Source organism: Cibotium barometz, chromosome 20, assembly GCF_041138505.1.
Source record: "Cibotium barometz isolate CiBa-2024 chromosome 20, ASM4113850v1, whole genome shotgun sequence".
NCBI classification, from domain to species: domain Eukaryota; kingdom Viridiplantae; phylum Streptophyta; class Polypodiopsida; order Cyatheales; family Cibotiaceae; genus Cibotium; species Cibotium barometz.
This window is the reverse complement of record NC_141065.1, coordinates 51,536,176-51,559,360: the sequence shown is the minus strand read 5'-3', so window position 1 is coordinate 51,559,360 and position 23,185 is coordinate 51,536,176. Positions and strand designations below refer to the sequence as shown.

General features: G+C 45.5%; 1 protein-coding gene across 2 annotated transcripts in view; it reads left to right on the top strand.

Moving 5' to 3' along the window:
* LOC147628004 (iron-sulfur assembly protein IscA-like 1, mitochondrial) overlaps positions 1-15,728 on the top strand; it is a 60,273-nt gene extending 44,545 nt beyond the window's left edge. Inside the window, exons 2-3 of one of the 2 annotated variants that reach the window (XM_086814973.1) lie at positions 15,108-15,225; positions 15,359-15,728. In XM_086814973.1, coding sequence (XP_086671099.1) covers positions 15,108-15,225; positions 15,359-15,428 — 188 coding nt within the window. In that variant the 3' untranslated portion in view covers positions 15,429-15,728. The other variant, XM_086814975.1, reaches the window with a different exon arrangement.
* Positions 15,729-23,185: the final 7,457 nt, after the last annotated feature.

Below are 23,185 nucleotides of genomic sequence, written 5' to 3'. Positions count from 1 at the left end.
GATCCTCAGTCCCGGCGGCAGACATATGCAGAGAGACTTTATGATGTGCCTGCACAGCCCCCTATACCACAGCCCACAGAGCCATGCTCCACAGTCTCCAGCTTCTTCACCCCACCTATGGTTAGGAGGGCCATATGCCGACTCCAACATGGACAGGCGACAGATCATACAGGATTACAGGGAGAGCATCTCATCTATGCTATTAATACATTGGCACCATTTCTTGGTCATCTCTTCAACAGAGCTCTGTCAGAGGGGTTTCTGGCTGAGTGGACGATGCACACTATTGTGCCGATCCATAAAGCGGGAGATGTACTAGACCCTGGGAACTACAGGACCATCATGATTGGCCATATATTGGCCAAACTATACGAGGCAGTTTTGGAGGCAGAGCTGAGCACTCATGCAGAGGTTGGGGGATTGAGAGCAGCAGGCCAGGCAGGCTTCCGTCGAGCCTTCTCGACCATCGACCACATTTTTACATTGAGGTGCTTGATTGATCAGGCCAAGGCACGGAGGCAACGGCTCTATTGTTGCTTTGTGGATTTCCGCAAGGCATTTGATACTGTGCCCAGAGAGAGCCTCTTTCGGCGACTACATACACTAGGCATACCTTCAGACATGATGTGGGGCATATACAGACTATATGAGCAGGTCTTTGGGAGAGTCCGATGCCCAGGAGGCTTGTCCGACACAGTTGCTAGCACCATTGGTGTGAAGCAAGGGTGCCCGCTCTCCCCCACACTCTTTGGCCTCTATATTGATGAGGTGGTCGATTACATCACACAGGGAGGAGGCTTTGGGGTTGAGCTATCAGGTATTACTGTCCATGCTATGCTTTATGCTGATGACATCGTCTTGGTATCCGACACGCAGGTTGGGCTTCAAAGACACCTTGTGGCTCTTGATGACTTCTGTGCACAGCAGGGGCTCACAGTGAACCTTGGGAAAACCAAGGTTATGATCTTCCACACTTCACCCGCAGTCAGGGGCCACACTACTCTCACATTAGCAGGAGGGCGGGTCGAGGTGGTGAGCTCTTATGTTTACCTTGGCATCACATTTACTAGCTCAGCTGGACGCTTCTCCATGGCTCAGGCAGTCTGAGACTGAGTAACCCGGGGGTATGCAGCTCTTGCTGGCCTTGAGCGTCAGTGTCATCAGGCACATTTTCAGGAACCCCGCACGAAGGGGTGGCTCTTTGATACATTAGTGACACCAGCCTTGATGTATGCAGCAGCGGTTTGGGCACCAGGGCTTGCAACCTCCACATGGGTACAGCTGGAGAGACCACAGATCTTGATGCTCTCGAGGATGATACGCAGCAAACCATCCATCCCGCACGACATTGTTCGAGTTGAGTTTGCTGCACCACCTATGGCAGTGGAGGCATTGTTCCAGACGATCTCCTTTATATACAGGATGAGGGAGATGCCCACGAAGAGATTATCCCGCCGAGCTTTTGAGGCATCCAGACAGCTGGCCGAGGCTGGACACACTGGATCTTGGTATGCACAGATGCTACAGTGGTTCTCACATCATGGGATAGACATTGAGCGGTTGCCACCTTTTCAGTATGATCAGTCTGCTCCACGGGGTTACCTCTCTCTCAATGAGAGGAACAGAGTGATGAGACAGGACATATGGCAGCACTACATACAGGAGACATGGACAGCACCAGAGAGCCCACTACCACCGAAGATGCTGTATTACAGAGACCACTTTATGAGCATCTCAGGGGATGGGTTTATACATCGACCGCGGTACATGGATGTATACATGCCACACAACTCTCGCGTTGCTAAGGACAGCTACGAGTCTCATCACATCAGCTAGAGATAGAGGCTGGGAGAGCGGCACGGGTTCCCAGAGCTGAGCGGATATGCAGATTGTGCCGCGAGGAGGTGGAGACTAAGGATCACTTTGTATGTAGATGTAGAGCCCACCAGGGGGTCAGAGATAGATATGCAGGATTGTTTGAGGAGCACTCCAGACACCCGCTCCCACTAGGGGTGGGAGACAGTCCCAGCTCACAGATTTCTTCCAGAGAGCTATGCCAGTGCCAGCTGATGTACCACGTGGGGTGACCGCACAGAGAGCAGAGGAATTGAGAGCCAGGAGGAGACCTAGACAGACTGGACATAGAGCACCCCGACTCCGTCACGGAGAGATAGCAGCTATCCGAATGAGACACCAGATGGAGACACAGGAGAGGCTAGCTCGCTTTCATTCAGACTCAGGGTACATGTTCACGCCATTCAGAGCCTCAGCATCGACGATGTATGATATCTTATATCCCTCTTATGGCACCGGATGGAGTTAGACATAGATTTGCATAGCATGCTTGTACTACCCCTTGAGCATATAGAGATGCATCTTGCCTTAGCACTCCATCCACATCCCCACCCCCCCTTATATTGTTCGTATATGGGCTCCACCGATCCATGATGATTCACAATTGTATCGAGACACATGCACACTTTCTTTTCTTTCTTTTCTTCCAATGACCGGAAGAACACAGTTGTATTATTTTTTGTCTCATAGGCCGACTTTGGCCTCTCGTAGACGTTAATATCTCTCTCTCTCTCTCTCTCTCTCTCTCTCTCTCTCTAGAGATGGTAGAGTGGTGATTATGGAGAGGCGCTCTTCATGACGACGCGAGACCTACGGGACTACACTCAAAGTTGCTACTTGGAATTGTAATGGATCTCTACGTCTTGATGTAGGGGCTTTTGAGGATAGTTTCACTGGGAGGGACATCATCTTCTACTGTGAGACGCATCAGGCTCCTGGACAGTCCATGCCACATGTTAGTGGATACCGATGGGAGACAGCTTGTAGACAGGAGACTCGTTCAGAGCATAGAGGACGGGGCTCAGGAGGAGTGGCAGTATTGCTTAGAGAGGAGCTACAGCCACTGAGACATATAGTCCGCAGAGATGAGCAGGCTAGCTACATGTGGGTTAGACTGAGGCCAGAGACGGGCAGATATCTCTACATTGCTATATGCTATTTTGCTCCTAGTACATCAGTGTATGCATCACCTAGTGGGCAATCTCCCTTTTCTATTTTGGATGATGATATTTGGGAGTTCTCCAGGGATGGTGACATCATTCTCCTGGGGGACTTCAATGCCAGGACCGCCCATAACCAGACAGTATTTTATGATACCTCAGAGGAGATGTTGAGGGAGCTTGATGTTAGGGATATGGGCCTATCTAGACTATCACAGGATGAGGAACATACAGTGTATGGGCGGTATTTGATAGACATGGGGACTGCACATGGATTGGCCATCCTTGCTTTCCACATAGGCATGGTGCTAGTACAGTGGACTATGTTATGGCTCAGCCCAGTCTCATTCCCTCTTTTCAGGATTTTATGGTAGGCACTAGGCCGGTTGGAATAGCAGTGGATCATGCTATCTTGTCCTTCACTCTCACATTTCAGTTCAGCACCGCTCCATTGGGACAGGTCTCCACACACACTCGTTATACCTTTACGAGGGAGACTGACACCGTGTACACGGATGAGATATACAGACGCTTATGTGCCGAGGAGCCGGGACGGCCATTAGATGAGCTCACTCAGATATTGATAGATACGCTTCATGCTGCAGCATCAGAGGCATATCCCCATAGTCAGCCTACATGGAGACGATCTGGGAACATGCCCCAGAACAGTTGGTATGATGAGGAGTGCAGAGAGATGAGGATGAGATTACAGAGAGAGGTGCTCATGGGTGTTACCACTCACAGACAGTCACGGATTACCTTCCGGCAGCTAGTGCGACGGAAGAAGAGGGCTTATCTTGCTCAGTTAGAGAGGGATTTGTATCAGTTATTTATGAGTGGGGACTCAGGCGAGGCATGGAGACTATTTCATGAGCATTCACCATCACCAGCCATTACCTCCACAGAGATTTGGGGTGAGTATGCAGCATCCCTGTACACAGCACCAGGACAGCTGCCCCTGCCACACCCATCGGAGCCATGCCCAGAGACATGTGCTTTCTTTACTGCTGAGATGGTAAAGAAAGCTATTGACAGGATGAGGACTGGGAGAGCATATGATCATGATGGTTTGGTAGCAGAGCACTTCATTCATGCCAGAGATATGCTTGTAGAGCTTATTGCTATGATGTTTAACCGCGCCATGTGTGAGGGTTTTCCTGAGACTTGGAATATGTCCACGATTGTGCCTATCTTTAAGTCAGGGGATCCCATGCTTCCTGGGAAATTATCGTACCATCATGATTGGTCACACATTGGCTAGATTATATGCATCTATTCTTGAGCAGGAGTTGAGTAGATGGGCAGAGAGAGAGGGCATACGTGCATCAAGGCAGGCAGGGTTCAGGAGAGGTTTCTCCACTCTTGACCATATCTTGACACTCAGAGCTATTATTGAGGAGGGCAGATTATATGGCAGGAGGATTTATTGTTGCTTTGTGGATTTCCGCAAAGCTTTTGACACAGTACCGAGAGCCAGACTGATGCGCAGACTACAGGAGATGGGAGTGCCCACAGAGCTGATTTGGGGAATCATGGCTTTATACAGGACAGTTGTGGGACAGGTACGTACTACTCAGGGTATATCTGAGATGGTTCACTCCACTATTGGAGTGAAACAGGGCACCTTATTTGGGATGTACGTGGATGAGGTTTCAGACTATGTAGAGCGGGAGGGTGACAGAGGAGCATAGCTAGCAGGGACATGGATTCTGCTGTTATTGTATGTTGATGATATTGTGCTGATCTCAGATTCTCCAGAGGGGATGCAGCGTCATCTGGATGCATTCCACACATTTGCACAGGACAGTGGATTGTTTGTTAACCTTGGTAAAACCAAGGTGATGGTGTTTAACACCACAGCACAGTGGGTTAGGAGGTCAGTACCCACCTTTACATATGGTCAGGAGACAGTGGAGTATACAGATGCATATACTTACCTTGGTGTGGTTTTCTGTGGCCCACTATTTTCCAGTTTCAGGAACCTCGAACAAAGCTCTGGCTCTTTGACACTTTGGTCACTTCAGCCATGCTGTATGGAGTGGAGATATGGGGACCCTCAGTGGATCACCACAGCCGAGCTGGTAGCACTGATGGATGGAGACATATGGAGAGGCCCTTGGTTTCTATGATTTCCCGGATGATTAGGGCCAAGGCCTTCGTACCACATGATATTATCCGTGCAGAGATGGCTGCCCTCCCATTGGTGGTAGAGGCACTCACTCGATCAGTCTCCTTTATACATAGCACTTGGGCTCTCCCTAGAGACAGATATGCTCGCTTAGCCCTGGAGTCTTCACGACAGTTGGCATCACAGGGAGACGGATCATGTTGGTATGCACAGATGACAGCTTGGTTCCAGTTGCATGGCTTTAGTATGGAAAGGCTACCTCCATTTCAGTACTCCTTGGATGCACCCTCCCTCTCTCTCACACGGGCAGAGATTACCAGACTTATCAGGCAGGACTTGATTCAGCTGGACACTAGGAGGACATGGATACAGCCGACACAGGAGCTTGGTACGAAGATGGCTTTCTATAGAGATCATCTTCTCCAGCTCATGCAGGATGGGTTTGTGATTAGACCCAGCTACATGGATACTCATCTTTCTCATGGGGTACGGTGTGTTATTGGTCAGATGCGCACATCCTCACACCAGCTAGAGATTGAGACTGGCAGATTCAGAGGAGTAACCAGCTGAGGCCAGGATTTGTCAGCTATGCCAGATGGAGCCAGAGACAGAGTTACATTACATATGTCACTGTCCAGTATATTATGAGATACGAGGCCGTTTTCACTGCTTGTTTAGAGAGGGTTTCGGACCACTTTCTAGAGTCATGAGATACCAGGATCAGAGATGCCTCGGGTTATACTTGCTGGAGCTTCGTAGACATAGAGAGGGTCTCTTGAGAGGGACGGGATTAGAGAGGGAGACACACCTACAGAGGCAGATTACAGACTTCTTTCGACCAGAGATTGAGCAGTCAGGCCAGCAGGCATTGCAGCTAGCCCCAGAGTATAGCCGCACTAGAGGTACACTGATTGATCGGGCTATAGAGCTGGGGCGGTCCAGGCGCCCCAAGATGAGAGGCCCATCTCGACACCGGCGGAGACTACAACAGAGGATCAGGACCATACTAGCACGGCATGGGAGACGTCCAGTCAGAGTACTCACCATGGAGGACATTGAGGATATCCGCCATCGACCGATGAGAGACATCTTTGGATAGTGATGTGTATGATGCTTACCTTTGTTGCTAGAGTTTTCCTCCCAGATGTTATCCATTAGGAGCTCCTAGTACCGTACTTTTCCTCACAGTTATTTCAGTTTCAGTTAGTTGTTTTTAGCTTTTCTTACACAGACATTGTATCAGATCCACCAATTGTTGTAACCTTTTTGGTCTCATAGGTCATTTTGACCTTTTGAAGACGTTAATATATCATTTCATTTCATCATCTCTCTCTCTCTCTCTCTCTCTCTCTCTCTCTCTCTCTCTCTCTCTCTCTCTCTCTCTCTCTCTCTCTCTCTCTCTCTCTCTCTCTCTCTCTCTCTCTCTCTCTCTCTCTCTCTCTCTCTCTCGCGCGCGCGCGCGCCTCTGTTCGCCGCCGCCTCCCCCTCACTACTGTTCGCCGCTGTTCGCGCCCCTGCTCGCCGCCGCCTTCTGTTCACTTTGTTCGCGCCTCTGTGCGTAGCTGTTGCCTTCGTCCCTGCTCGCCGCCCTCTCTTCCGCCTGGGCTGGCTCTGTTCTGTCTGGACCCGCTATGCTATTCTGTTCGCCTCGTTGCCCTGCTTGCGCTATGCTGGCCCGTCTCCTTGTCCGTTAGTCCCTCCGGCTCCCTTTTCCCACCCACCCTTCCTCAGGCCCCCAAGGCAGCAACATAACTCTCTCTCTCTCTCTCTCTCTCTCTCTCTCTCTCTCTCTCTCTCTCTCTCCTTGCCTGTGGAAAGCGCTGCAGAGTAATCTTGAGGAATGGCTCCGAGTCTCCAAGAGAAGCGCGAGGCCCTCGAGACGGCAATGAAGGGACTAATCTAGGAGAACAAGAAGACATCCGATTCCAACCTCAATGAGGTGGAGAACAAACTACACCGGCACATCATGGCCCTCGAAGCACGGGTCACAGACCTTGAACAAGAGAACACGGCACTCAAGGAGGAGGTGAGTGCATTGAAAGTGGAACTTGTAGTTGTCAAGAACACCGAGAAGGAAGAAGGGGAGATCAATGACAACACTCTCACGGTTATCAAAGAAGAGATCTCCAAGGAGATCACAAAGGACATGGAGGGAAAACTGGAAGCCAAGCAGTTAGGATGGGTTGAGGTGGTGAAGAAGAAGAAGTGAGGGAGGAGACTCAAAGGGAAGAACACCAAATCATTCACACCACCATTGAGGAGGAGAAGATGAGGCATGCCCGCCGCCTCAACATTCGAGTCACAGGTGTAGCCGAGACACCCGACTCCACTCCCAAGAAAGATGGACAGCTTCTATGTATGAAGCTTGGCTACAGGGAAGAGGACCCTCTCCCCTTCACCAAAGCATGGAGAGCCGGGAAAGACTCAACACGCAAGCGAGCCCTCATCCTACAGTTTGCAGGGGAGACGGAGAGGGTCACCTTCATGAGGAAGAGGGTGATTCTATGAGGATTACAGGGAGATCCCATCTATTTGACGACCTTACAAGGATGCAGATAGAACACAGGAAAACATGCATGCCGAGAGTCCTATAGGCCCGGAAAGTGGGCAAGAGAGCATTCTATCGCGATGGCCATGTCATCATTGATGGCAAGGCCACCGATTAGCGCTAGGCGGCCTATGGGACATCAGCTATGGAGGATCCAGATTCACAGATACACATAGCAGTTTGGAACTGCAATGGAGCACTTTGGACACATCGTGGGAGGATGGAGGAGGTCATGGAGGGACGGGACATCATACTATTTACAAAGATGGCACCAGAGCCCAGAGAGGGGGCTACCCAAAGTAGAGGGCTATTAGTGGGAGTTTACATACAGGGGGACCACACGGCAGAGCACATCGAGAGGATCTGGAGGTATAGCGGTACTCTTCAAGCAAGAGCTACAGAAGCGCCTACAGGTGGTAGCACGTGACCAAGAGGCTAGATACATGTGGATTAGACTGCAGCTCTCAGCAGACAGGGTGTTATACATTGCTCTATGCTACTTCTCTCCTAGAGGATCGAGATATGCCATGACAACAGAGGATGAGAGTAGAGGCGAGGAGGAGGACACAGGGCCATTGGGAGAGTCACCATATGCAGCCCTTTCAGATGAGATCATACAGTACTCCAACTTGGGGGAAGTCCTTATGGGGGACTTCAATGCACGGACATAGAGCCGACAGTGCGACATTTATGATTTCAAGCACCCCGAGGTGATGCACACACTAGAGGTGAAAACCGGCCTTCAGAGAAACCAAAGGGCGGTGGAACAAACTTTTGCACATAAAACACTTCAACACCATTGAGGACCTAGAAAAGGAAAACAAACAGGGGGAGCTAGAGTGCTCCTACAAATAGTACACGGACACCGATTGGCCCCAAATCGCAGTGGCGCCCCTTGCGGTATTTCTTTAATTGATTTTAAGAGCTTTGATTACAATATAAGGCTGGTAATTCAGCCGTCCCAGTAGAACTCCTGAAGCCTGCAAAGAACCTGCATCTGGCTTCTAATCCACACGGCATCCACAAACAAGTCCAGCCATTGTTCACATCGAAAGACCTGCATACAGAAGCTTTCTCCCATGATCAAGGCTGCCACAACCATCCATAGCCTCTCACACTATGAACAGCATCACACCCTGACACATCCAGTGCTTCTGCATCACAACACAGACTCCCAAACTGTCTCTCAAAAGAGTATCACAGCACAGCATACCATACAGTCGACACACCTGTACAAACCCTCTCTACCTTCCAAGGGTACTATCCATCTCTGTCATGGATTCCCTGTCCCCTGTCCTATCAGTAGCAAGGCAGACAGCCAGTATTCTCTCCCCAAAAAACATGCGTGTGGAACTATTCACTTGCGCCTGTAGCTTCTGTGCCTTAATAGCCCAGCCCGCCAGCCTTCCTAAATCAAAAGAGAGAAACTGAGTGCTGCCCGACCAGTACACAAGCCTGTGGCAAAGAGGGAAAAGCTTCAGCGTGCAGCCCAACCAGTCGCCAGCTTTCCCATGAACTAAATCTCCTGCGTGTAGCTGCAGTCCAGCCGCCCACCCTTTCCAAGAGAAAAGCACATGTGCATGCTGCAGTCGACTCTTAGCAAGAGAGAGAGAAAAGCCAACGTGCTGTTCATCCCCATGCTTTCTTGCAGCCCACTTCTTCCAAAAAGCACACGCTTCCTCATCAGATAGGCGCCTGAATATCCAGATGAGCAGCCCTCCTGACTGAAAAAAGCACACCCACCACAGAAGATAGGCGCCTCCCTGCTTTTTCTGCCCAACAGCCCCTCTTTTACCAAAAAGCTCACACGTGGCCCCAAAAATAGCATAAGGGCCACGTTTCTTTAATGAAAGGCTTAATAAATGATTTTAAAGGTTTTTAAACCTTCAAAGCTAAAATCTCTTTGCCCCCTTTCACACATGGGGTTGTCCACACATGGGCTTCCATCTTCACTCCCACCTGATGCCATTCACACTGTCCACCATGTCCCCGTGCACATCTGCATCTTGTCCAGAGAAAAACACAGGGTCGTGACAAGAGGTGGAGGACACGGGAGCTTGCAGGGTGTCAGAGGACATGGGGTCCGATAACACCAGATATGGTCATCACTTACTTGAGTTGGGAGCGCGACACCATCTCGTTATTTATAACGGGATGAGACAGTGGCAGGATTCAAGAACACTGACATGCTTTCCACGATCGCGCCGGGGGGGGGGGGGGGGGGGGAGGGGTAGCACAGTGGACTACATCATGGGGTCCATGGAGACCACACAGGCAGTGACATCTTTCACCATCCCCCCCTGTCCTATTGGTGCGGATCACACATACCTCTTACTGTCACTGGCAAGCTCCACACCAGCATCCCCACAGCCCACACAAGCATCGCATACAACTTTCTACTTAACCCATGACTTGGCAGACATATATGAGCATCATGTATATGACGGGCTATTCCAGATGGATCCCCTGTCACCTCTAAACACCCTCACCACCCAGCTGTCATCTCGACTACATACGACCGCCACCCGCAGCTTCCCCCATCATACACACATTGCACACACAGATAGATCTGGGAGCATGCCCTAGAATCGGTGGTATGATGATGAGTGCAGAGAGCTATATAGACACCTCCGTGCCCAGAGAGCACTGGGGACCATTACACAGAGACAGGCGAGCCGACAGATGAGGATCCTCACACGCTGTAAGAGGCGTGCATATGAGGATCCTCACACGCCGTAAGAGGCGTGCATATGAGGAGGCACAGTACTGGGATATATACCACCCACTCATGAGCAGAGATGCAGCCACTGCATGGCGCAGGATGAGAGAGCCTCGCCTTCGTACCCCGATTGAGGATCCACACACACGGCACACATATGCAAAGAGCCTCTACCATATCCCTCAGCAGCCGCCCATACCACAGCCACAGGAATCCCGCCCTATCACCTCTACTTTCTTTACCGCCTCGATGGTAGAGAGAGCTATCTGCCGGTTACAGCATGGGAGATCGGCTAACCACATAGGTATACACAGAGAGCATCTTCTTTATGCAGCTGACACACTGGGACCCTTTGTTGCTCACCTCTTTAATAGGGCACTAGTGGAGGGCCTACCAGCTGAGTGGACTATGCACACCATCGTGCCTCTCCACAAAGTGGGAGACATGCTAGACCCCAGCAACTACAGGACTATCATGATTGGTCATACATTGGCCAAACTTTATGGCGCAGTGCTCGAGGCAGAGTTGAGCTCATATGCAGAGGAGGAGGGACTGCGAGCACCAAGGCAGGCTGGGTTCCGATGAGCTTTCTCCACTATTGACCATATATTCACTATTGATTGACCAGGCTAGGGCGCGGGAGAAGAGATTATACTGTTGCTTTGTGGATTTCCGCAAAGCATTTGACACGGTGCCACGAGAGACTCTTCCAGCGCCTACAGTCATTGGGGATCCCATCATCAGAGATGGTTTGGGGGATCTATGCTTTATATGAGCAGGTCTTCGGGCGCATGCGATGCCCCGGGGGGCTATCTGATGTTATTGCTAGCACCATAGGTGTGAAGCAAGGATGCCCACTCTCTCCTACACTATTTGGGCTATACATCGATGAGGTGGCTGACTTCATTGGTCACGGTGGTGGGGACAGGGTAGACATCTCAGGTACCACAGTCCACATTATGCTATATGCAGATGATATTATTCTGGTCTCTGAGTCGCGGATGGGACTACAGCACCATCTCCATGCACTCGATGACTTCTGCACACAGAGGGGGCTTACAGTGAACCTTGGGAAAACCAAGGCCATGATTTTCCACACCTCAAGGCCGGTTCGACAGGCCATCTTCACACTAACAGGAGGACAGGTAGAGGTGGTAGACTCATATGTGTACCTGGGGATTACATTTACGACTCCGCTAGGAAGAGTTACTATGGCACAGGCAGCTAGGGATAGACTCACACGAGGGTATGCAGCTCTGGCCATGCTAAAGAGACAGTGTCACCAGGCACACTTCCAGGAGCCCCGCACGAAGGGGTGGTTGTTTGACACACTCGTCACCCTTGCTTTGATGTATGCTGCAGCAGTATGGACACCTGGGCTCACCACCTCCACATGGTCTCAGATAGAGAGGTCTCAGATTCTCATGCTCTCACGGATGATCCGCAACAAACCCTCCGTTCCACATGACATTGTCCGGACGGAGTTTGCTGCACCTCCTATGCTAGTAGAGGCCCTCTTCCAGACGATCTGCTTCATACAGAGGATCAGAGATATGCCATCAGATCGACTCTCACATAGGCAGCTCGCAAAGAGTGGAGATAGGAGATCATGGTATTCACAGATGATACAGTGGCTCACTCAGCATGGTCTTGACATAGATCACTTGCCACCTTTCCAGTATGATATACATGCACCACACATCCAGCTCTCTCACAGTGAGAGAAACAGAGTCCTTCGACAGGATTTATGGCAGCGATACACTCAAGAGACTTGGATTACACCCAATCAGCCTCTACCGCCAAAGATGCTATACTACAAAGATCAGTTTATGCGTATCTCAGCGGATGGATTCATACAGAGACCTAGATACATGGATGTGTGCATGCCTCTCAGTGCTCGAGTGGTGATTGGCCAGCTCAGAGTGTCATCACACCATCTTGAGATTGAGGCAGGTAGGGCAGCACGGATCCTCAGAGCAGAGAGGATATGCAGACTATGCCAGGAGGAGGTTGAGAGTGAGGAACATTATGTATGCAGATGCAGAGCATATAGTGTCATTAGAGAGAGATACACCACCATCTTCAGTGGACATTCCTCACTCCGCCAGATCATGGAGTCCGCAGACTAGCGTAGATTTGGCCAGTTCTTGCTAGAGACAGCGCGCCACAGAGCGACACTGCTACGGACTCATACCACAGGGAGAGGTGGGCGACAGCTCCAGCTCCAACTCACTGATTTCTTCTAGAGATCTATCCCAGTGCCTACCCTGACACAGGAGGGGGTTACACTTCAGCGTGCTGCGGACCTCTGAGCCAGACGGAGACCGAGAGCACCAAGCTACCAGACTCCCAGACTACATCAGAGGGAGATCACAGAGATACGGGCTCGACATCAGCACCATATCTAGGAGCGGCTAGCTCACTTACACTCACACCCGGAGATCATGCTCCGAGGTATTTTTGCCTCGCCATCGCCTATGTATCACATATTACACCCCCATTATTGTACTGGTTGGAGCTAGACAGATCTGCATTGCATTCTTGTATACCCTGCGCATATAGGTTGCATACTGAGCCTCTAGCAGTAGTGCTCCATCCATCACACCCCCCCACTAGCTCAGTACTTTCATAGTTTATTTCATGTTCATTTTGTCCTTTTTTTTGGACATCCAGAAGACATTGACAGTTGTACATTGATTTGTCTCATAGGTCAAGTTCGGCCTCTAGTAGATGTTAATATAGCTTTCTTTCTTTCTTTCTTTCTCTCTCTATTTTTTGCACATCTACTTCAGTTTTGTGCATTACATTCGTCATGAAAGATTGCTGAATTCTGAGCATTGAAGTTACCGATTCGACCATGAAGCTTCCACATGTTACAGTCTCCTAGGGTCTTTGACGTCGGTACTTGGGTGTACTGGGAAATATTACAAGTTGTCTTCCAGGTTTTGCGGTCCGTTTAGGATCGAAAGGAAGATTAGTGATGTTGTGTACCCTCTAGAACTTCCTTGAGAGATAATGGTTCATCCCGTCTTTTATGTCAGTAGAATGAAAGCATGATTAGGTGATTCCAATACGATTGTTCCTATTCAATAATTAGTTCAGGATGAACAAACTGTGTATATTCCCCGAGGACCCGAAACGGTTCTAGATCAACGTACTAAGCATTCAAGACGTTCTATTTATGAAGTGAGTACTTGATTAAGTGGAGGAGGCTACATGGGAATCTGTGAGGAACCTCAAAGCACAATTCCTCAGTTTCACTGCTGAGGACATCAATGGTCCTTAAGGGGGGAAGTATGTTATGTCCAGTACAAGTGCACACTAACGCGGGGTAGGTTGGAGGCAGGACGTGGGGCGCCTAGTGGGGAGATGTCTCTAATGTGGGAAGATGCTTATAAGTAGAAACATAGCTATAAGTAATTATAGGGTTAAAAGCTTATAAAAGCACTGGGGCTAATTATAAAGCCCAGTGGCCTATATCAGTGAAACCTAGGCTCATAAGTTATTACGATGGTCTGACATTGTTGAGCATTGCCCATCGGGGATGTTCAGCGCGACGACACCTGTAGGGTGTGGCCTAGTGGTATGGGACACCATGTCTTACTGCGGGGGAGCTTCTCCAAGGATGTATCATGTACCTATGGCCTTCAGTTCGGGGGAGAGTCCAGAGGACTTTATGGTTGGGAGGTGAGCCTTAAGCCTCGCTCCTATGTGGTTTCTTGTCAGATAGTTTCAGGGCTGGGTCAAGGGGGACCTTACACATATAGCTGACCAGCACATCAGATGCCTATATAAGCATAAGTTAAGTGTTATAGTCAGTATCTGAGAGTAGAGTCTGCAGTGCTGGATTCCCTAGGCAACAGCATGGGCTTTTGATGGATAGTGTAGCTTCCTTGCGTGTTTCCCCCTTGCTTGAGTGGAGGAGGACAGCCCCAGTAACCTTTTGTCATGCATTGTAGTAGTCCTTGCACAGTATACAGGTATATCCGAGTTATGACCTATTTTCATAAGTGTATAAAATCATGTGCCACTTTGTAACCCAGCATGAGTAGAGCAAGCTTCCTTGTGTGTTTCCCCCTTGCTGGAGTGGAGGACAGCCCCAGTAACCTTTTGTTGTGCATTGTAGCAGTCCTTGCATAACATACAGATATATCCGAGCTACGACCTGTTTTCATAATTGCCACCGCATGGTGGATGCACTTTGTAATGTATTACCATGGTTTCATAGACCCTTGCGCTTGTTTGTCAGATGCTAATACATTTTTTGTCTTTCTTTCTACCTGAGTGCAAAATCTCTGGCTGGGAGAAATGCACACTTCAGCATGCATGTGTAATGCAGTTGTACATGGTCTACAACTAGTGGCATTTATCGAACATGCATAGCAGTGCAACATGCACCTTCACAAAAAGCATTTGGTGACACTTTCAAGGGTCTTCAAATGCTGATGTGGCATGCAAGGGAATCCATGTATGCACTACCCTTCATCACACTTCGTTATACTGATAATTTGCTTCTCTTGTCAGTCTTAAAGGGGCTCCTGCACCTCATTGCAATCAAAACAGTAGTGGAGTTGTTTGCAAGTGTATGTGGTTCCAATTCTCCTTCAATCTCTGGCAAGCTTGTCAGATGTGTTGAAGGGATGATAGTTCTAAAGAAAAACCTTAGTTAATGTTTGGTTGATTTGTAAATGGTTGCAGATGAACAAGGCAAGTTTGATGAGCTGGTTGAAGATAAAGGTGTAAAGGTGCTTATTGACCCTAAGGCGTTGATGCATGTTATTGGAACAAAGATGGATTTTCTGGAAGATAGGCTCAAGTAAGGAAATTCTCTTTGCGTTTTAATTCTTGCTTCTTGTAGTTCAAGTACACGTGAAAGGGACCAAAGACTGATGATCAAAGCTTGACAAATATGTAGCCATCATAACATTTCACATGTGTTCCCATGACAGGTCAGAGTTTGTATTTATTAATCCAAATTCTAAGGGTCAGTGTGGATGCGGAGAATCATTCATGACTTGACATTGACAGTTTTCACAGGGTTGTATTCAACTTGTGTTATGAAGGTTACATATCTTTATGCATGAACTTGCATCTACTCTTGGGCGCTGCTGACGTGAGTGAGGATGTCCTATCACATAGCCTATATGCTATGCATTACAGAGTTTAAGATTTGAAGCTTTGTGAGTAGACTCACATGGAGTCAAGATCATGTTTTGGAGGTGGTTAAGTTTGAGAAATAACGTTTTCCATTGGTATATCTTCTTGCCGTATTAGCGGACGTGGATTTCTTTTGAATTCTTCATTTAAGTTGCAGCCAGCTGGTTTATATTAATTATTCTATCCAAAGTGATGCAATTTTCCAATGAGCTACCGTTCTGTACATGCTCTTTAATGCTAGCCTTCATCATGGTTGATTTTTCCGTTTTGAGAGTGTGAGGGAAGGTGTGACATCCGGGGGAAATCCTTATTGTAGGAGGTTATTGAGAGTGTAGATTAGATGAGTGTAAGAGAAGGAAGACTTGGATAAGTGAGGTTGAGGAGTGTAAGACAGTTTCAGGGATTGTAGTGGAGAGTAGGAAGACTTGGAGTGTTTAGGAAAATGTTTCAATTTGTGTTCAACATTAATCCTTCTCACTATCGTTCTTCCATTCAATTTTACTCATTTATTGGGAATTTTGAATAGGCATTTTTGCGTATTCCATCAAATTGAGACATGAAAAAAAACGTAAAGCCATTTCGAGATTGTAGTGAGCCTACCTTTTCTTGAACCCCAAGGAAGAGAAAACATTCAATAATGAGATTTTTGAAGTAAATGTTGTTGCATTGGAACTCACTAGACTTGGGATTACACATGGATGTTTCTATCTTGCACTCAACGAAGGCATTGTTTTTATGTATACACCAGGGCCTTTGTTGTGGGTGTGCCCGCCCTTGTAGGTGTTTTCTCATTTTTCCTCACTCGTATTTTTCCCATATTTTTTTCCATTTTTCTTGTCGCTTGGGTGGCATTTCTGTGGTGGCAGGAGGTCTTGGTAGGTGGTCGACTGTAGCTGTGAGCCTATTGGTACTGGCCGATTGGGTGCTACAGGTCGTGGACACCTTTCTCCATGTTGGCCGACTGTACACCATTGGCCGACTGGTGTTTATGCTAGTCGTGGTGGACATGCCCTTGTTGGTTGTCATTTAGTTGGCCAATTGTTGTATGGGGGCCATATAAAATGGCCCCACAACCCCTTGCCAATCTTGTATCATATTCGGGATCTTGTGTATATATAGTAGTTACATGCCTCTCTCCAAGGAGTCATATGCCTATTGATGTATGTGAGGATAGGGATTCAGTTATGCATCGTGATGATTCTCGAGCATTTCCTCTCTTGTTTTGCATGAACCAACTCATAAACCTTAATATTAAGTAAGTTTATGAACCACACATGAAACTCTATTATGATATCCATATGTAACCTTGCTTGGCAAGTATCCATTTAGGGTAGAAGCATGAATTAAGACTATATTAGAAAAGAAAGTATGCTTACCAATGTGTAAGGTTGATAAGCTAAACATCAATGGGAAACCCCTTATTCCAATAGCATGCATTCAAATGCCCAGATTTGATTAGCAACATAAATGAGAAAAACCCTAATCTTAGAGCATGGGGATAGCAAACGAAGTTTAAATCTTATCTCTAATCAAGCCCATGCTAGATCAAACCATTAATCAACTATGGGGCTTCTTGAAACAATGAAGTAAGAGGCTATGAATCCATTGATCCATCATTAACCTACCATTGATAGCAAATACGCTTCTCTGAATACTATTCCCTCATCTATGGAAAGATTTGAACCCATAATTAAGCTAAAACCCAAAGAGTAGTGCAAGACAACATGTGCATAAAGAGGGAAAGACCTAAAAATTACCCTCATTTTGGAGAATCACCAAGCTCACCATAGCCATCATTAGGCAAGAAAATATAGAACCACTTATCTAGACTCATCCCTTGCCCTATGTACATGCTTGGGGGTGCAAATAATGCCAAGCCTCTTTTTGGGAGAGGGGGAAGTGCATACAAGCTGCCTTCTAAAGCCCACACACAAAAGAGAAAGGAGAAAATATAGAACCACTTATCTAGACTCATCCCTTGCCCTATGTACATGCTTGGGGGTGCAAATAATGCCAAGCCTCTTTTTGGGAGAGGGGGAAGTGCATACAAGCTACCTTCTAAAGCCCACACAAAAGAGAAAGGAGAAGCGCAATAGCATGGCAATTAAAAAGCATTGGGTTGGAGCTTACCTTGAGATCAAGGGAGGCGTTGGTGGAGAGAAAGCTTGCTAGAGGGGAGAGAGGTTCCACCCAAGAAAAAGAGAGAAAAAGGTGAATTTTCTACACTAACTTGCCCCTACTTATACAAAAAGGGTGGCCTCTTAAGGGAATTTCACAGTCAACCCTCCTACACATGATTTCACATGGTTTCCACTCTCATATTAGTGGACTTTAACCTAATGTTCACCCTTTAGCTCATGATGATAATCTGCTTTTTGACTTAGCTCTCTAATTTCTCATAATAATCTAATTTTGGCCTGGCTCTCTAATTTCTCAAGGTGTCCTAAATTTTTATTAATATTTGATAGCCAAATTATCCATAGGAATCTCCCATATACTAATGTCAGGCTCTCCATAATATTCTGGGGTTTGGGGTCCCGGGTCAATCCGATTCATTTGGGGAAATCTATTTTCTAGCCCAATTATTCCAAACACATACACTCTGGGTCAATCTAGGTCATTTGGGGAAATCTATTTTCTAGCCCAATAATTACAAAACACATATTCACAAATTTATTTTCTAGCTCCCATGGTCTCATTGTCCTTAGAATATTTAAATTATGCCCTTTAGCTTTTTACGAGACTTCATTTGGCCTTTGGATAGCCATTTTTTGGATTCGGTCATCCACCAACTTACTTTACGAATCCCATAAACGAACTTGTTTCAAAAAAATCTCACTCATACAAGATCAAATTTGAGTTTTATTTACATATACAGGGTCTAGGAACCAAATAAAAAATTTTCAACCACTTACGCTTTCCAAGCGCAACTTTCTTTCTCTAGACTATTTTCTCTCTCTAGTTGTTTATTGGGCTTAATAAAATATTTTCTTATTTTTGACAATTCTAAAAATTCTTGAGAAATATAAGTAACATATATGATACATCACATAACTTCAAAAATGACATTGTAGTGACCAAACCTATAGCTCGGACTTATATGGAGGTGCTTAGTACTAGCTTCTCTCTAGAATTTTCACCCATTCATGGTCGGATCTACAATCTGTTTTCCCTTATAGTTCCTTGGGATCAAAAGAGAACTTTATTTGTAATTAAATTATTAAAATCCAAATTTCTCTCTCGTCATCGTATTTTCTCTCTAGATTTATATTAAATAAATGAATATAGTTTTACATGAGGGGAGGGATCTTACAATGTTAGCACTGAGGATCAGGATACTAACATCTTCACAATAGCATTGGTTATAGAGAAACTTCGCAAGTTCAGGAGCTTACTTTGAGTACATGGTATTGGGTTGCGCTCGAGGGGGAGTGTTGAGATATCAAGCTTAACTAGTACGAATATGGGTGACACACCAAGATGACAACTCTGCACTTATGCCACTAGCATGGTTGGTAAGATTATATGGGAGATATACTGCCAATAAATTATAGGATATGTGATAGAGCGATTTTGGTTTACTAGAGTTATGGCGTATCGTTAACTCATCACACTATGGACTGATCTTGTATGTTTTAGTAGGAGATTACTTTCCCTTATAGTATGTATTGTTATCTTTATGTTATGGCTATAGAGAAGAGAAGAGAATATAAGAGAATTCAACCATCCATATCGCTTACGTTCTTATCTACTCTTGTGTATGTGTGTTTGCTTGCCAGGAGCTCAAAGCTCACCCTTTTCCACGTATTCTTCTCAACACATCCATCTCTTTATAAGGTTGAGTCTGCATTTTAAGATACACTTATAATGGTACTAAAGAGGTTCTTCAATTAGAAATCATGATAGGTCCTTATAAAGAGAGTATATTTTAAATTTTAACCTTTGCAAATTAGTGATATCATCTTAGGCATGCCTTTTCATCAATCAGTTTAACCCACGAATCGATTAGACACTCACACAATGTGTGTGGATTACACATAGTGATGATGAAACTTTAACACTAGAAGCGATCTTACAAATTGCATCCATTTTTATTACACATATAAGAAAAATGAGCACTAAGAAAACATGAAAAGGCTTACTTGATTTATGTGAATGGAATTGAAGCTACTGAGCTTAAATCATCACCTAGTTCTCGATCAATTTAAATATTATTTTGGTTATTATTTACCACCAAGCGTACCTATCGCTCTCACTGCTATAGATGAGATTATAGCTTGATGTTGAGTGACCCTCCTTAGACAAGATATTTCCTTGATGTTAATAAGTGACCCTCCTACATTATTATGAGCGTGACCGTGAATACCCACATTTGGTATTAGAGCCTGGTTTGCTCTACTGCTCTTGTCTACTACTGCTGTCACCTAGTCCTCTGCATTTGTTGCTATGCAACACTTCACGTCAGTTTCTTCATCAGCTACATCAATTGTACTGCAGCCACACGAAGCCGTATGTCTATATCAGCTCCATGCACCAATCCGTTTGTCAACGTCAGCTTCACGTGCCACTCCGTCTGTCTACATCAACTCCGCATGATGCGACTTTTGATTGGTGCACTGCTAGAAGTCATCTATTTTGTTGCCTTCTCCACCTACTACCACCGGTGCTATTGCATGTACCTGCTGACAGTCCAATGACATGTTGCTGACATTTAACGACTTGCTGGGGGTGACTTCCAATGACCTATTGCTAATAGTCGCCACCTGTTGTTTGCCACACCTGCCTGTTGACTTCCTTGGATGGGTTTACTAACTTGGCCGAGTTTACTTTTTTGGCTAGGTTTACTAAATCAACTGACAAAATCAGAATGCTTAATCAGCTATTTGAATCATCCGTCTGGTTGAATTAGCTCTCAAAGTTAGCTATCTACATCAGTTGGCTGAATCAACTCTTAGAGTCAACTGTCTACATTAGCTAGTTGAATCATCTCTTGGAGTCAATTATTTGCATCCGCTGGTTGAATTAGCTATCAGAGTAGTCAATTGTCTGAGATAACTCTCGGACTCAGCTATCTGAGTCAGCTCTTGGACTCAATTGTATGAATTAGCTGTCGGAATTAGATTTTGTTCTACATTTTCAAAATTTGTTCATGATTTATCCTCATGCATATCTAATTCTAAGAGGGCTCATTACTTAAAGCATTTGGGATTACTCTTTGCATTTATTTTCTGATAAAGGGACAAGACACTGTCTCTTTGAGGTAAGACCTTTCCTAATGGTCACCAAGATAGATAAATTTGAAGGAACAAGCTTTCATACATGGTAGACTAAGATCAACTTTATATGGAGCATTGCCAATGGAAATGAGAAAAGCCTAACACCAGGGAGGGGGCATCATTGTGGGTTAGTAAGGATGAAAAGGCTCTTACCATCATAGCTTTGGGCGTTAGTGATTAAATTATCCATCACATAAATGGAAATCACTTCAAATGAAGCTTGGGAAGAGTTGAACACATTGTTTGGTGCTCACTGTGCAGAGAGCTCCAAGATCAAATTTCTAATTCAATTCTTTGAACATAAGTTAAACTGGGGAGAGCCTCTTGCCTCTCACCTAAATTTTATAAGAAGCCTAACCACATACCTTGCAGGGATTAACTTAAATATGGAAGAAGATGTATGTATTGAAAGGTTTACTCCATGAGGACTATGACAACGTAGTCACTACCCTCACCAACTTGCCTTCTCCAACACTAGCTGACATCACTACAGCTCTTTTGGAAGAGGAAAAGAAGATCAAAAGGCAAAGCACCACTAGCACCACTTTGCCTACCTTCGAAGACGTAGCCTACTTTAGTGGTTCAATTAAGAAAAAGGGTTCTTTAAAAGGACCATACAAAAAAGGACCCACTAAACAAGGAGTTTTCAAAGAAAACATGTGATTTCTGTGGAAAACCTAATCATGTTGAGAAAGATTATTTTTACAGGAACAAGGCTCAAAAGGCCTATCTTGTAGAAGGAGATTCAAGTGAAGAAGAAATCAAGCAAGAAAAGGTCTTATATGAGGCCAACTATATTAAAGATGACTGGGCCTTATAGATCAACAAGGGCAAGCCCTACCTATTGGCTCCTCCCATATTCTAAGCATGAATGTATGCATTGTAAGCATAACTAGCCAATTACGTGGTCATACTTACTAGCATTGTAAACCCAAAGAGGTCATCATAACTAGACTCATAAACCTAATTGGGAGATCCTAATGGGTCTAGCATTGCCATCATAACATCATTATTGCTATGAATATTTTTTTGAGGAAGGGTGTTGAAATATGCACCAAAATACTCATGTATTTAGCCTAGGGGATGATGGGGCATATGGTCTATACTTGATCAAAGGTTATTTAAATTCACTAGCTCAGTAGGATGTCATTTACTAGAGAATCTCTACTTTTGCAAGTGGTCAAACTTGATGCCAATCAGCCCACCTTGTATCTAGGAAAAGCTAGAATCATGGGAGAGAGACTAGTGGAGTGTGGAGAGATGAGGAATCTATGGGAGAGAATCATGGAGAGGTTTGTGGATCTGATTAGTAGCTCGTAATCTTGATTAGCTCATTGTAATCACTTTTGTACTTACCTAATTAAAGAGGCACACTAATGTAAGAGATACACTCTCATTCTCCATCATTACCTTGTAATTATGCTAATCTCATATGTTTAAGATAATCTCATTTTACTTAACAATAATCTCTCATCATTCTGCTTAACCATGTTGCTCATTGATCATTATGAGCCACCATGAATGCCAACAACACCTCCAAAGTAGGAGTCAAGAGTTGGAGAAACAATATGAGAGGATGAATTCTATCAAACCCTTAACTTGGTTAGATATTCAAAACCTTTTCTTGGTTAGTACTCTAAAGAGTTAATAGAATAAACTTTTTAAATTTAGTGCCATTAAGTCTACAGTTTCAAACTTGTCAAGGGTTTCAACATGCATGGTACCTTGAGATGTTATTTCGTAGACTCGAAATGGTCCTTTTTTGGTATACTTTAGTTTCAAACTTGTCAAGGGTTTCAACATGCATGGTACCTTGAGATATTATTTCATAGACTCGAAATGGTCCTTTTTTGGTATACTTTAGTTTATTTTTTTTTGTTTTGTGGATGCTGTACATAAGTACAAGGTCTCCCTCATTGATTTTCTTATCCTTGAGATTATTATCAAACCGCTTATTTCTTCAAGTCTTTTCTATTAACATGCTATGTACAATAATTTGTCTTTCTTACTCCAATTGTTAAGAATGAACAACTGGTCAGCTAACATGTTACCCTCAAGTCTCTAAGTCATTGCTAGCCCTAGGTATCATGAATTCCCAGGGTATTATCGCCTCAACCTCGTTTGCAATTGATTGTAACTTTGTAAGAGGTTTGATAGGCTCATAAAGCTGATGTGAGCTTGAATTCCCAATTAGTACGTTGAGCTTCAACAATTTTTGTTAATAGGGAAATGAAGACTTTGTTGGTGCTCTCACCTTGACCATTTACTTGCGGGTAGTATGGAGTGAACTTGCAATGTGAGATCTTGAACATTGTGGTGAGATGTAGAATTACATCATTTATA